The sequence below is a fragment of the Anas acuta genome, chromosome 4, assembly GCF_963932015.1.
Source record: "Anas acuta chromosome 4, bAnaAcu1.1, whole genome shotgun sequence".
Taxonomy (NCBI): Eukaryota; Metazoa; Chordata; class Aves; order Anseriformes; family Anatidae; genus Anas; species Anas acuta.
In genome coordinates, this window is record NC_088982.1 from 33,392,956 (window position 1) to 33,408,021 (window position 15,066).

Genomic DNA, 15,066 nt, shown 5'->3' on the forward strand with positions numbered 1-15,066 from the left:
ATTTATATATATAAATTTACAAGGCAAATTTGGGGTGGTATATATAAAATAAAGCATATTTTATATGCTGTATTAAAAAGTTGAATGTGCTTTATTTCCTCTGTGTTTTAGCCCTCTCAAATCAAGTTCAGTTGCTTGCCAGTATCAAGAGTTGAATGTATGCTCAAGTTGCCATCCCTGGATCTTGTTTTCTCTTCAAACCGAGGAGAACTGGAAACGTTAGGTACAATGTACCCCTCAGAAAGTGTGTCAGTTGGTGGCAGTACTTCACAGAGTTGCTCAAAGAATTCAGTTAGTAAATCTGGAGCACCAGGTAAAATATATATGAATGGCTATACTATATGCAGCTTGTAGCAAAACTAAAATGTTCTTTTGTCTAAAATTGGAAAATAAGCTTTGTCTAAAAATAAGCTTTTACAGACCATATGGCTATTTTTCTGTGTCACATTTATCTTTATGTACTATGACCTCAGTAGGGTTGCTTCATGTATCAGTTCTTTACCTTTTGGTAAAAGCTCGCACAGATACAGTATACTGGAATTTTTCTTTCCTTGGTTAAACAAGTTTAGTTGTTTATAAAACTAACCTGTTATAAAAGGCTATTGCCAATACACAGAATATTTAAGCTACGTTGCTACTACAAGGGCGTAATTTGATGTGCATTTGGTCTGTTTAGTATTCCTGCTTTCAGTATTATTTCATGTTTGAAAATGTTTTTGTATTAAAACTAACTTTCAGAAAAAAAAATTGACTTTAGGTTCATCACCTGGACTAGGCAGTCCTCTTGGCAGAACACGCCACAGCAGCAGTCAGTCAGACTTGACTACTTCTAGCAGCAGCTCTTCAGGCCTGAGCTTTACTGCCTGCATGTCTGACTTTTCCCTTTACGTGTTCCATCCATATGGAGCTGGAAAGCAGAAGTCTGCTGTTACTGTTCTAACTCCTGGATCAGCAGCCCTAGGTACAGTACAAGTTTTCATTTGCTGTGGTGAACGTAGTAAGTTTGGTGTGGCTTTCTGAACTGGAAGCTTGAAAAGGCTGTGGAAGATTAAACTCTCTCTTTTCTATTTCTAGGTAATGTGGATGAGGAATCAACTTCGGTCACTGGTCGGAAGGATTCTTTGAGCATTAACCTAGAGTTTGTGAAAGTCAGCTTGTCACGAATAAGGCGCTCAGGAGGTTCTTCCTTTTTTGAGAGTCAGTCTGCAAGTAAAGCTACAAGCAAGATAGATACTACCTTGATAAACATATCTGGTAAGTGCTTTTTTTCATTTTAATCCCATCTATTTAGCTAATTAGGGAAATGCTGTTCTAATAACATACTTTATGCTCAGCAGCTTTTGTAGATATTATATAAGAACCATATACCTGTAAGTGTGCAGTATTTTTTTGTTCATTTTGAATGAAGTAGGGCTTGATATGTTATTTAACTAGTGGGTCATCCCATAACAGTGATGAAGCCTAAATTGTTTCTGGTTAGTCACATTTAAGTTACGTGTCATTCTGGTTGTATTGCAAGTACTTCTGTTGGATAGTGTCAGGAGAAAGTGATTTTAAATCTCTATTTAGTAATAATCGTAGTATTTCAACTTTCTCATGCTAAGATGATGCAATAAAGAGTGGTTATTTTCCACCTGCTGGAACAATGTTTATTTTTATTCAGATATAACACCCCATAGTTAGTATACATTACCCTTCTGCCTGAGAGACTAGAGTCTTTGAGTAGTGTTGCACATCTACACATGTATCTCCTGAATCTCAGACCCCAAAAGTCGGTATGACTGCAGTGTTGTAACAAACAACTATGTAAAAGGCAAATTCTCATTTATGATTTTTTTTTTTCCATGGCAAACTCAGTAGCTTGCTTAGCTTTTAAATATTTTTGTATTAACTACACCTGCAGTTCTTGTTGTGCCTGCCCTCCAATTCCTTCTTCTCTGTCATGCATCATTTAAAATAGTGGTTTTGAAATCCTCAAACACTAAATGTGCCATTTCACTTCCACATGCCCATTGCTAATCTGTGAACATTTCTAGTGATCAAAAAGAGCATGATTAATCCAAAAGACTACGTTTATTAGAACAGTCAGTTGAAGTGACTACAAATCACAAAAAAGGGATATGATGAGCCTTTTGTACCGGGTTTCCGAGCTTTTCATATTGAGAAAGCACATGGAATTCTACCTAACAGTGTGTTACAGAAACACTCTCCATTAACTTGCTTAAGTCAAAAAGCAATTCACGGTATGCCCGTGATGTCTATACAGTGTAGCTTCAATAAGTCTATGCATGCAGGAGTCAGAAACAAGTGAATGAAATTCTGTAGGCCACCCAGTGCCCAGCTATGAATGCTCCTTTATGTCGCTGTTCCTTAGGACAGAACAGTGGGCAAACTCAGATTGTTATTGCTGAGTGATCTCTTTATACATTTTATAACAGAAGTAAAACAATGTTATTTAACTTTATGCTAAATGTATTTCCAAAGTTGGTTTTCAGATGGACTTAGTCTGTTAATCACTAACAGTTTTCATAGTCCTCTCTTCAGAAACAGGTATTTCAAAGCTCTTTTTTTCTTTTTTATTACCTGAATAAGAAGTGGACTGTGTAGTGCAATTACTATGTAGTGGAATTCCCTATGAAGCTGCATTGAGAGCTGGACTCCTGAACATTCAAAGAACCTTGAAGTAACAGTGGGTTTTTATGATATTTTTTCCCACTGCACATGGGATCATGAGTTAATGGGCAAGTAGCAGAATAGTTGATTAATCTGCTGTTAAAGCCTTCAGAGTCTAAGATGCAGATACTACACAAGTAGATATTCTTAGGTTACATCTTTCCTCCAATAAATGTGTTTGTATCATATTCTGAATTTGGAGAAGTTGCAACACCTCAGTAAAACTGCAGGTTTTAGCAACTGCTTTTCATTACAGCAGAGGCTGTACTGCTGGGGTAGAGAAGTATTTGACTCAACTGAAGGTCTGTTAATTACATTTGGTTACCAAAACCTGTTACTAATGAGAGTTTACAGTTGCGTATATGTGTAATTTCTTTTTCAGCTGTCTGTGATATAGGATCTGCTTCTTTTAAATATGATATGCGGCGACTCAGTGAGATTCTAGCCTTCCCAAGGGCATGGTACAGGAGAAGCATTGCTAGACGGCTTTTCCTAGGTGATCAAACAATAAATCTGCCAGGTAAGATACAGCTTCTTATCAGGGAAAACCTTCTTGTGCAATGGATTATAGTAGGAACTGCATAAGCATATATTATTATTTTTTTATTATTTCATATGTGACTAGATATAAATGCAGAAATAGAAATGTATTATAACTCCATATGCAGTCATTCTAATGAACTTAATAAAAACAAACCTAGAAGCAAGAAATAGAGAATTTCTAAAGTAGGGCATTAAATTACTTAAAGCAAATAATAATACATACATTAAATAAACTGTATTTATGACAAATGACACTTATTTTGAAACTCTCCAAACACTGTTTAGTATGTGGGAGGGTATTATTAAAAAAAAAAACAAAATAATTTTGCTGCCTTTCATGTCTGTCTTTTTTTTTTCCAGTAGCCTCTGGTCCTGGAACACCAGATTCAATCGAAGGGGTAAGCCAACATCTTTCTCCTGAATCATCACGGAAAGCATATTGTAGGACGTGGGAGCAACCCTGCCAATCTGCTTCGTTTACACACATGGCACAATCACCTAATGTTTTCAGTGAACATAGTGCAAGTAGTAGTATGTCCCCTGGGACAGCATCTCATAACTTAAAGTCTCCAGCTGTTACAAGATCCAGGAGTGTGTCTGATTCTTCAGTGCCTCAGAGAGGTTAGTAGACAACTATTTATTTTTTTATTTTTCTAAATATTTTCATCAGGTGGATGAAAAAAAATGTTACTACTTTATATTTTACTATAGGAAAAATATCTTTAGGAAAGAAAGAACATTTTTTTTTCTATTTAGAAAGCAAGATATTAGTATGTGAACAGTTTTTAAGACAAGACAGATGGAGAAGGATACACACTGGTACAGTGGCTTGTTCATATGAAATTTTGCACAATCTTGTAAGAGTATCTCTAGGGTTTTTGTGAGGAAGGAGTGAGGAAAAACCTAATTCTTGAACTCCTGACTTGGCACTTGTGCAAATAACCATTACCTGAATATTCTACTACTAATAATTTGTTTTTTTTGTGTATACTTTTAATCAGTTAAAGAATATAAAATATACTCCTGCATGCCGAACTGCAAATTTAAAAGCTTTTCTCTAAAAGATCTTAGTAAAACTAAACGTGTAAAATACATCAATTTCTATTACAGCTAAAACAATATGTACCACAGATCCTCTAGTTCTCACTTATACTTACTTGTAGCTTTGTGGTGCTCATTAAATAGGGTGTTAATCTGTCTTTTTTAATGTCTTTCAATGTATATATTCTGCCAGTTTTTCCTAGTATGTGGAATCATTTAAATTTTTGCCTACTTATTTGTTTAGATGCACTCTCAAAAACGTCAACTCCGTTTAATAAGTCAAATAAAGCTGGAAGCCCACAAGGAACACCATGGGAAACACTAGTTGTATTTGCTATGAACCTGAAACAACTAAATGTCCAAATGAATATGAGCAATGTAATGGGCAATACCACGTAAGTATAAAACAAGTTCAAGCATACTGTAGCAGACACTGTTATTCTGGGGGCAAAAAAAAATAAAAAATCACCACTGACCATTAACAGACTGTTGTTTTCTAACTTAAAATTCCTAACTTTTCCAGTTTTGAACTGTGAAGCCCCTTGTGAATACTGGTAGATGCTTTATCATAAAGCCCCATATTTACTGCAAAGTAGTAAATAATTTTCTGTTTTTTCTTTTGAAAGCCTGTAAATTTTTTGTGTATTTTCATTTGTGTTCTAGGTGGACCACCAGTGGTTTGAAAAGTCAGGGTCGCCTATCTGTGGGCAGTAGCAGAGATCGGGAAATTAGCATGTCTGTTGGTTTGGGAAGATCCCAGTTGGACTCCAGAGGGGGGGTTGTTGGAGGTACCATAGATGTTAACACCCTGGAGATGGTGGGTAAGTTGGAAAGCTGCTTCGTGTTAGTATATGCTCTGGACAGTAGCTTTGGAAAGCTAAAGCATGGACACAGTTCTCCTGTTTTGTGAATTTGGTAATAGGCAGCATAAAGACTTTGCATTCGTATTTGTGCTTTATGACTATGAAACACATTTTGAATTGAAGGAATAGCCTCCTGATCAAGGGTGCATTCAGTGTCAGGGCTGCCCTAAAATTGCACCAGCTAGCTGTGCGACTCTCCAGCCCCTCTCAGCTGTTTGGACAGATGTCAACCGAAGAGATTGAGAGCGTTTCAGCTCTTCCTAGACTTTCCCAAATGTAGGACTTTCCCAGGTGTAGGAAAAGGACAAGTGGTTTTAGAAAGAGACTGGGTGGGTATTCTTGCTGTACATCAGTGTCAGGACCTTCCCATGCATCTGGAAGAATCCAGTGCTTCCTCAGTCTCTCTGTATCATGAGGATGGCATAATGGTGATGTTTCTGGTAAAATTCATCTTCTTACCTTTAATGCTATATTTCTGTGTTGCTTTTGTTCTATTTCAGCTCATATTTCTGAGCACCCAAACCAACAGCCCAGTCATAAAATCCAGATTACCATGGGTTCTACTGAAGCGCGTGTTGACTACATGGGATCCAGTATCCTAATGGGGATTTTCAGTAATGCAGATCTTAAACTACAGGATGAATGGAAAATCAATCTGTATAATGCTTTGGACTCGAGCATCTCTGATAAAAGGTTTGCTGTGTTTCAAGTTTATCATGTTTGGTAATGCTGAATTCTATGTGTATGTAATGTGTCCAATGTTGATAACTGAAATTGTAAGTCCGCCAGAAATTAAAGGGTCTATTTTTTTTTAGTGTCAGTAGGAAATAGCTTAACGGCAAATGTTCTTCTGGTTTTTAATATCTAGTGAGATATTTGTCCATGGGGACTTGAAATGGGATATCTTCCAAGTGATGATTTCAAGATCAACCACACCAGACCTAATAAAAATCGGAATGAAACTCCAGGAGTTCTTTACTCAGCAGTTTGACACAAGCAAGCGAGCTTTGTCTACCTGGGGACCAGTTCCTTATCTCCCACCAAAGACAATGGCCAACAACTTAGAGAGAAGCTCACATGAACAACGTAAGTGGTACAAAAAAACGTATGGTTTCCAGCTTGGATGTTTCAATTGTGCAGAATAATCTGAGCAACTTGATGCATGTAAGCACATCTATTTGACTTAAAATAATCTCTTCAATATGTTTATGCCCTTTAAATTGAGGCTTTTCAATGAGGAGGACATATATTTCGGGTATCCTTCCGTATCTGTGGTACAAGAAGGAACTAACTCATAACATTTTTCAGGTTTTAGTTAAAATGTGTATTTTGCTAAAATATTGCAGTTTGAAAACTGCAAATTTATGAAGTCTATTTCATAAAAATTATTTCTGCTTTGAGTAGCTGTGTGGTGCTATGCTTACTTTATGTTAATTGTGAGCTGAAGACATCTTTTATCTGAACGCAACAAGTTAGATTTCCAAGTACAAGTTAGATTTCCAAGTACACTTGTTCAGGTTCTCATAAACTGCAATGACCCTAGATGGCAAAGATGAAACAATGTCAGTGAAATCCCATTCATCATTTCTAATCATATTTCTATTTTTAATAAAATATGGAGTTACGGCAGCAAACTTTTCTGTATCTTTCTCTTTCCTAAATTTTGTTCTTGCCATTGTGTGTTTCCTTTCTAGTGCTGGATGCAGCCCATCACCGTCATTGGCCAGGAGTTTTGAAGGTGTTGTCTGGGTGCCATATATCCTTATTTCAGATGCCATTGCCAGAAGATGGAATGCAATTTGGAGGATCCATGAGTTTGCATGGAAACCATATGACGCTGGCTTGTTTTCATGGACCAAATTTCCGTTCAAAATCTTGGGCCTTGTTTCACCTTGAAGAACCTAATATTGCATTTTGGACAGAAGCACAGAAAGTTTGGGAAGATGGTAATTTAAACCATTCCCTTATCTTTTAAAATTCTTTAAATTAACTTTAAGAATATATTGGTATATCAGAATAAATCCAAGGAAAACTTACTTTCTTTGAATTCTGAATCAAGATTATTTCCCTAAAATATACTGTGTACCTAAAATAATAATCTCTTCCCTCTCCATCTTTATCACCGTTTCATTATCTGTGGTAAAATGCACAATATATTATTGTATAATTAAAGTATATTAAATATGTCCCTGATAATATATCTAGGAAGGGGATTGTTTGCTTGGTTAATTGCATGTCTGTGTTTACAGAATCCTTTATTTCTACGTGATCAATGTTGGAGATCTTATTGCTTATTTTTGTCTTTATATTGAAGTTTTTACTGTCTGTCGCTACTTAGAAATTATTTTTTTCCAGTTGTTTGCAACCAGTACATGAGGTTTTTAATACTACTGGCTTAGTAATTATTCATGGTAGATACCTGTGCAAATGATATGAAAAACCCTATGACCCTTACCAAGTGTTTTTCCCATTTTTCTTCTCTCCCAACCCAATATCCCTCACATCTTTAATACAGGTACTAGTGAACATTCTACATACATTGTACAGACACTGGACTTTCATTTGGGCCATAACACCATGGTCACCAAACCATGTGGAGCACTCGAAAGCCCCATGGCAACAATCACAAAGATAACAAGGCGCCGCCATGAAAATCCCCCACATGGAGTTGCTAGTGTGAAGGAGTGGTTCAATTATGTGACAGCCACGAGGAACGAAGGTGAGATTCACGTCCATTAAGTTTTGGGATTTTGCTTGTCAGTCAGTACAGATTGTGCTGTTAAAAGCTGCTATATTTCAAGTGGGCTATGAAGAAGGGAGTTAGAAATAACAGTTTTCTTCTTAAGAACCTTACAGTAAACTGTGGTATAAAACATGACAACATGCTGAACAGCTGGAAGTGTTAGTGAGCGAAGACCTTTTTCAAATTGTGCAGTAAAGCCAAAGTGGTCTGTTAGTGAATGGGATGTTTATGTACGGTACTGCAGTAGTTCCACTTTTAATCCTTTGCTTTTTCCTCTTTCACCCCATGCAGAGATATTTCTTGTTGCATGTAGTTGTCCAGATTTTTTAACATGAGGATGCATTTAGTAATTTCACTGTACATGAAGAACTAACAGATGAAGTTAAAGTGGGAATATATTTTAATCTGTGACCACTGCTTCGAGGAATCAAAACATTTTGAATCATATACTTAAATCACTTAGTTGGAAAATAAAACTCTCAAAACCAAATCCTAAAATACAGCTGTTGTTATTGTTGTTATTGTGTTCACAAAAAAATATAGAACCTGTAGAAGAAATCAATTGAATTTCTGTGAAAGGTGAATGGCAGAATATGGTATATAGTTAGAAATGAGCAGTTTACCTTGTCTTGAAAAAATATTTTCAAGTTGTCAATATACTGTACTAATATTTATACCTTTTGAAAGACACAACAGGATGTAATGGTTGAAGTTAACAAGCAGAGGCACGTTCTGTTAAATGCTTTTACATAGCTCTGTTTTGCTACATGCAGAGCATTTGTGTATACCAGCAAGAGCAACATCTGTTAATGTGACCTTTTGGAGCCATACTGCTGAGAGCTGGTTAAAGGACATAATGAATGGCTTTACAATCTAGTCACTTTCTTAACTTTCTGTCTTGTCACAAGTTTAACGACTGAAAACTAATTAAGTAACTTAGATGATATTGCATGTGTGTTATGCTGTAAGTATTGTGACAAAGTCATATTCCTTGTAAATAGTGATTTACATCAATGTTGCCTCTGTGTCTTAGTTGTATCCATTGGAAACATTTATTTTCATTTTAAGTCCTATCATATTTCCTAATACAGAGGGCATGCTTTTGAACATGTGGTCTATATTTGACTTAACTGAAAGTTCATTATTAGAATAAACTTGTGATAGGGTGGTCAGATGAATAAAATTTGGACTGTAAGCTTGGAAAAAAACACACAACAAAACAAAATGAAAAACACCACAAAACAAACAAACAATTCTTAGAAGTACTTACATGTTTTAATACCAAAACCTCTTTACCTATTTCTTCCCCGCTTCTTTATTATGAGATGTATTTCAGTGTGTGAAAGTGCCACTACTAATTTGAAAATTTGTCACTCTCTGTACTGACAGAACTTATTTTTAACAAGGATTAGTGAATTAAGGTATTTCCCATTATCCCTGTAGAGTTGAACCTGCTTCGAAATGTTGATGCTAATAACCCAGAGAGCAGCACAACTGTGAAAAGCTCAAGCTTGCTAAGTGGCTTTAGAGGTGGTTCCAGTTACAATCATGAAACGGAAACCATCTTTGCATTGCCAAGAATGCAGCTGGATTTTAAATCTATTCATGTTCAAGAGCCCCAAGAGCCATCATTACAAGGTACAGTAAAAATCATTTGCATTTCCTGACCCAAAGGTGTTTCTCATGAACAAGGGTTTAAATACAAAGATACTGTGGCAATAAGAAAAGAGGTTTTAATCTGAAAATTACTTCAGATGTGCAAGAAAATACACAGTTTAAAATGCAGAGGGAGTTCTGATGAGAAAGTGAAGATCTAGGAAAGTGAAGATCACAGGAGGCTCTTTATCTACGGGATTATTTTTTTTTAACGTGCCAGCTACACTTCTAAGCTTCCATAAATGGCAAATGCACACAAGATTCTTCCATCCTATTATGTTCTCTATGGAGAAATCTGGCCTTGAGCCGAGAGTTTTTTGGGGTAGAGGAATTAATAATGGTCTAACAAGCACAGGTTAGTAATAGTAAGATGATACTGGCTGAAAACAATTTGCCGTATTTCTTGACCATGAATACCATGAATAGAGGCAACTTCCCTTCAAATTAAAACCCAAAATATTGCAACAGCTGCTGCTCCTGATTAGTGTTACAGAGCTAAGCTAAGAAAATTAAAGATGGGCTACATTTGAAAGAAAAAGGTTTTCTATTCCTGTGATGCAAGAAAAGTGCTTGCAGTATGCCAGTAATTCTCAGTCTTCTCTGCAGGCTCCTAAAACTGTTCCAATGCAGATGAAGACTCTTGTACAGTTAATTCAAACTTGCTGCCAGTAGCCTTGCTTTTTTCTCTTAAATTCTTAAATCAATTCTGTGAAGCCCTTAGAAACAGTCCATGTTACCTTGGGTGTCTGCAGTTCCAGGCTGAAAAAGTACTTCACCATACTGTTGTCAGAAAGGAACTCACAAGTCTAACAATTACATTTATTTCAAAGGCAATGCAGATACCTTGTCAGTTTTCAAAATGTTATGTTCAGACTCTTGTTTTCAAAACATTATGTTCAGACTACAGTCAGAACTGTTGAGAAAAGCCTTCTCGGTACCAGCAGTTACATTTGCAAGTAATCTGCATTGAAATTCTGTGTACTGTTCTGTATATGGCAAGTGCTTAAAATGCATTAATACTATTTTTATCTGATTGTAGATACAAGTGTTAAACCAAAGGTGGAATGCAGTGTAGTAACTGAATTTACAGACCACATTTGTGTAACTATGGATGCTGAATTGATTATGTTTCTACATGACTTGGTGTCTGCTTATCTAAAAGAAAAAGAAAAAGGTAAGCTGTTATTTGTGGTAAGACTGGCCTGACAGTCTGTAATTGTCAGACTACTTGATAGTAAATATTTGCATGCTTTCTAAATACAGTTGACTTGTTTAAAAATTTATTTAATAAAAAATAATAATAAAAAAGTGCCTAAATTGCTGCTATTGAAATCAACAGAAGTAGTATTAAATGTTTGTGAAATTGTTAGTGTTGTGAAATGGTAGCTACCTCTTTTGATCACTGGTAAGTGAAGTTTAACCACAAAAAGCACGGAGTTGTCCAGGAATATTTGAGCTGACTTTAAGTCAGGCCCCGTAAGACTGGAAGCAGGGTAGCTGTATACAGGGTGCTTTAGTGACTTCAGAGTGTTTTACAGATGAACACGTTTAGTTACAGCATTCAAATGTGGCACATGCATTCTTACAGAATATGTGGCCTTTGCTAAAAAGCGTGAATTGAAGACAACAGAAATCGATGTATACATAAAGTGTGACAAACAGTGACTTTGGTTGTTGTAAATTTAGTGTGAATAAACTATGCAATACTAAATGACTGTGCTCTATAATTATCTGCATATTGAAGAGTAGGTCATGATTGTGCATCTTTAATGCTTTACAATTATTTCCACAAGTATCTAAAACATATTAAATCAGTTAAGATTTGGGAAAGAACAGCGCTGAAGATGCTCATCATAGGTAAAATTTGAGATGTTACTTTGATGATGACATCTAAAAAGTATATTCAAAATAAAAGCAGCTTACTCAAAGTTCTAAAACTTCTTCAGTTTCCAAATTTTCCATAGAAATCCTAGTACAGATTCTCATTCCTGTACTTTTTTCCTGAAAGACTTCCATGAGAGTAATGTAAGACAGTAATGCATGTGTAAACAATGAGTTACTACCATAGTGAAAGTCACATTTGTTTTTCTGGTGTATGAAATTGAGTGTTGCACATAGTAGTTTGCATTTATTACTCATCTGGCATTCATGTTAGATGATGTTATGTATAACATAACTAGTATAACATATTAAAATTTATTATTTTACAAATGGCTTTTCTATAACTGTTTCAAAATCTGTTGTGTACAATGGAGCTCAGGGATACTAATTTTCCTAAAAGTGCTTTATACTGAGATGTCCAAGAGGTGCAGAAGCTAACAAAAGGGGAAAATAACTTTTTTTGGTGAATACTCTGTCAAAAAATACTTGGTTTCAGGCTATCCAGAGTAACTCAAAATTCAGTCCCAGTTCACAGATTTGTTTTTATTTTATAAAATGTGCTGTTTGGAGGAGAAAGAGCTGCTGTTCCCTTTCTGTATTCCATGATTTAAACTCAAGTAAGAACTGGGTTCAGGTATCCTTGATGCCTTTGGACAAAGATTGAACTTATTACCTCACCATCCTCCTCCTCTGTCAATCAAAAAATAAAAATCCAAACTTAGGAGTGTGTCTGAATTTTGTTTATGGAATGTGATATGTTTTGTTTCATGCCGTGATGAAATTGGAAGACCCTGTACATGGATGCTTTGGGATTGCAGAGAGAAGAATTCCACATCCCAGTATTAGCCAGCAATGATTTAAGTTTTTTCATATATTTTATTAGCACTTTGTTCAAACCAAAAATGTTGGCCAGAAATTCTGTAAAGGTGTTACAACAAGCTGAAACATAACGTGTTTTTCTCTTGTTTGAGATTTGCTCTGGTGTTTCTTTTAAGATGTCCAAAGAGGATTCAAATCAGATGCTCATGACTGACTGATGGTTTGTTGTGTGTTTTTTTTTTCCCATCTCTATTTTGTAGCTATTTTTCCTCCTCGCATTTTGGCTTCTCGTCCAGGGCAGAAAAACTCTGTTGGTGTACTTGAGGACAGCTCCACTGAGAAAGAAGCAGAGGAAAGCATTACTTACACTACAGTCGACTGGAGAGAATTTATGTGCAATACTTGGCATTTGGAACCCACGCTCAGGTAGCGACCATGTTTATCCGCAATCTCTTTACGCATTTTATCTGTGGGTACTGTCCTTCAAAACACAAGCGTTTCCAAGTTGATTCTGTTCAGCTACTAAGAGGATTGATCACACGGATGCTGTTAGAAATTCATCTTTGGCTATTAGTGCTGGTATGAAAGATGGTCAGGACATGACAAAAGCTGGATAATGCAATTATCACATTAATTAACTCCTAGATTGCACTTCTGGAAGGTACATTTAAGTTAAAAGAATCATTAAGGCTCTTTAAAATCAGGACAATAAAATTAAACTCATCAAGAACCACAGATGACTGTTTTTCACTTTGTCCTTCATTTCATTCAGTTTCTATCATGTAACTTCTCACCTTGCAGTTTTAACAGAATCATCTAGGTTGGAAGAGACCTCCAAGATCACAGAGTCCAACCTCTGACCTAACACTAACAAGTCCTCCACTAAACTATATCACTAAGCTCTAAATCTAAACATCTTTTAAAAACCTCCAGGGATGGTGACAAAACCACTTCCCTGGGCAGCCCATTCCAATGCCTAACAACCCTCTCAGTAAAGAAGTTCTTCCTAATATCCAACCTAAACCTCCCCTGGCACAACTTTAGCCCATTACGTGTATTTTACCGTTTTTCTTTTGAAGGGCTGTCTTTCTGTTCTTACAAGCAGTTCTACAGAAGAACTTCCTTTATACTCTTGTATAATATAAAAATTGAGTTGCATGTTAATGATAAATATGAATTATTTGAAAATTTCAGGTATTGACAACTTTCCTTCTCCTTTCATTTTTTTCCTCATATGTATACTTTGCTGACACTTGGCAACAAATTCCTCACTACCATGCCAAGAGGGAAGATTTTTTTTTCCTCCAGAACAGGAATTTAGGTAGTTCTAGTTATTACTTCAGCAGTCACCTTAAAATAATATATATATATATATATATATATAAAAGTTGCTATATGGCAGTTTAAGCATAACACAAGAGAATAGCACATATACCAGATATATACCAGCAACCCACTGCTCTCAATATACACATTTAATCCCTAGAAATGACTTCTTTTTTTGTCAGGGTTTGTTGGCTTTTTAACCTCTGCTGACACTACTAGTGCATGTAAGTGTTCATTCACTTCATATCAAAACACACATCAACCCAGGCCAAATGAATTCTTATCTCCCTGAGCATCCTGTTACTTTGAGAGTTGGTTATCTTCAACTATCTGTATATATCAACCTTGAAGACTGTTGGGCAGAAGGGTGTTTATATAGACAAATGGTAGTTGCTATGTAAATTCGAGATCCAGTTGCCTATTATTGTTGTTGTTGCTTTGTTAGATTAATATCCTGGACTGGGAGAAAAATTGATCCTGTTGGCGTTGACTACATCCTTCAAAAGCTGGGCTTTCACCATGCAAGGACTACTATTCCCAAGTGGCTGCAGCGTGGTGTCATGGATCCTTTGGACAAAGTTTTGTCAGTTCTTATAAAGAAACTTGGTACTGCACTACAGGATGAAAAGGAAAAGAAAGGAAAAGACAAAGAAGAATACTAAAACTATAATGTGACAACTGTAATTCCGTTTGATTTTATCGAAGTGTTTTATTGTAAGAATTTAAATATGGTTTAAAGAGAAACCTAACAGCTTTTTGCTACTCTATTTAAAACTTACATTGTGAGTAACTGTTTACTGTGGTACATGATACCATTCTGTATTTGAAGTATTGCATGATTAAGACCAATGTATATTCTGTGAAGGAATAGCTGGAACACTGTAAATCTGCTCCTCAGTCTCCACTGTTTTATTGTGTGCAATATGATTCCTGCATCTTCAAAACATTTGCAGATTAACTGTGAATTTTCAGAAACTTTATTTGCCATAACACAAAACCCTATGTTGATGTGACTGGTAATTGATTCGTCAATGTAGACTCGTGTAAATTATATATATACATAACTTATGAAACTGTGATTGCCTAAGTGCTAAAAAAATCGTTAAGTTTATTACACTTGTATTAAAATTTAACTATTGTACAGGATTTTTTTTGTTCAACCTCTTTGATTAAAAAAGTGTTTTAAGTGTAACTTGGCATCCTGTATCCTTCCAGCGGGGGCTGCCCGTCCCCCGCACCTCATGGCCGGGAGCCCGCCCTTCCCCTTAGGGCGCTGGGACGAGGCGGCGCGGGCTCCCGGCGCCCGCAGGGAGGAAAGAGCGAGAGGCGGCGGCGGCGCCCAGCCGCAGGGAGAGGGCGGCGGCCCCGCGGCCCGGGGAAGCACCGGGCCCCGCTCCTGCGGTTTCAGGCTCCGGTTTCAGGTGCCGCCCTGCCCCGGCCCCGGCCCTGGCACGGGAAGCCGGCGAGACACAGCGCGGGGGCCGCGCCCCGCCGCAGCGTGGCTGGGAGGCTTCGCGCCGC

The 15,066-nt window shown here is 36.8% G+C and overlaps 1 protein-coding gene across 1 annotated transcript in view; it reads left to right on the plus strand.

Moving 5' to 3' along the window:
* The window catches only part of BLTP1 (bridge-like lipid transfer protein family member 1), a 112,972-nt gene extending 98,235 nt beyond the window's left edge, over positions 1–14,737 (plus strand). Inside the window, exons 73-87 of the mRNA XM_068679357.1 lie at positions 112–313; positions 758–961; positions 1,075–1,254; positions 3,056–3,193; positions 3,580–3,837; positions 4,502–4,652; positions 4,921–5,078; positions 5,621–5,813; positions 5,989–6,206; positions 6,815–7,066; positions 7,636–7,839; positions 9,307–9,501; positions 10,559–10,693; positions 12,480–12,645; positions 13,991–14,737. Of these exons, the coding sequence (XP_068535458.1) occupies positions 112–313; positions 758–961; positions 1,075–1,254; positions 3,056–3,193; positions 3,580–3,837; positions 4,502–4,652; positions 4,921–5,078; positions 5,621–5,813; positions 5,989–6,206; positions 6,815–7,066; positions 7,636–7,839; positions 9,307–9,501; positions 10,559–10,693; positions 12,480–12,645; positions 13,991–14,207 (2,871 nt within the window). The 3' untranslated portion in view covers positions 14,208–14,737. The remainder of the gene's footprint in view (positions 1–111; positions 314–757; positions 962–1,074; positions 1,255–3,055; positions 3,194–3,579; positions 3,838–4,501; positions 4,653–4,920; positions 5,079–5,620; positions 5,814–5,988; positions 6,207–6,814; positions 7,067–7,635; positions 7,840–9,306; positions 9,502–10,558; positions 10,694–12,479; positions 12,646–13,990) is intronic.
* The last annotated feature ends 329 nt before the right edge of the window (positions 14,738–15,066 follow it).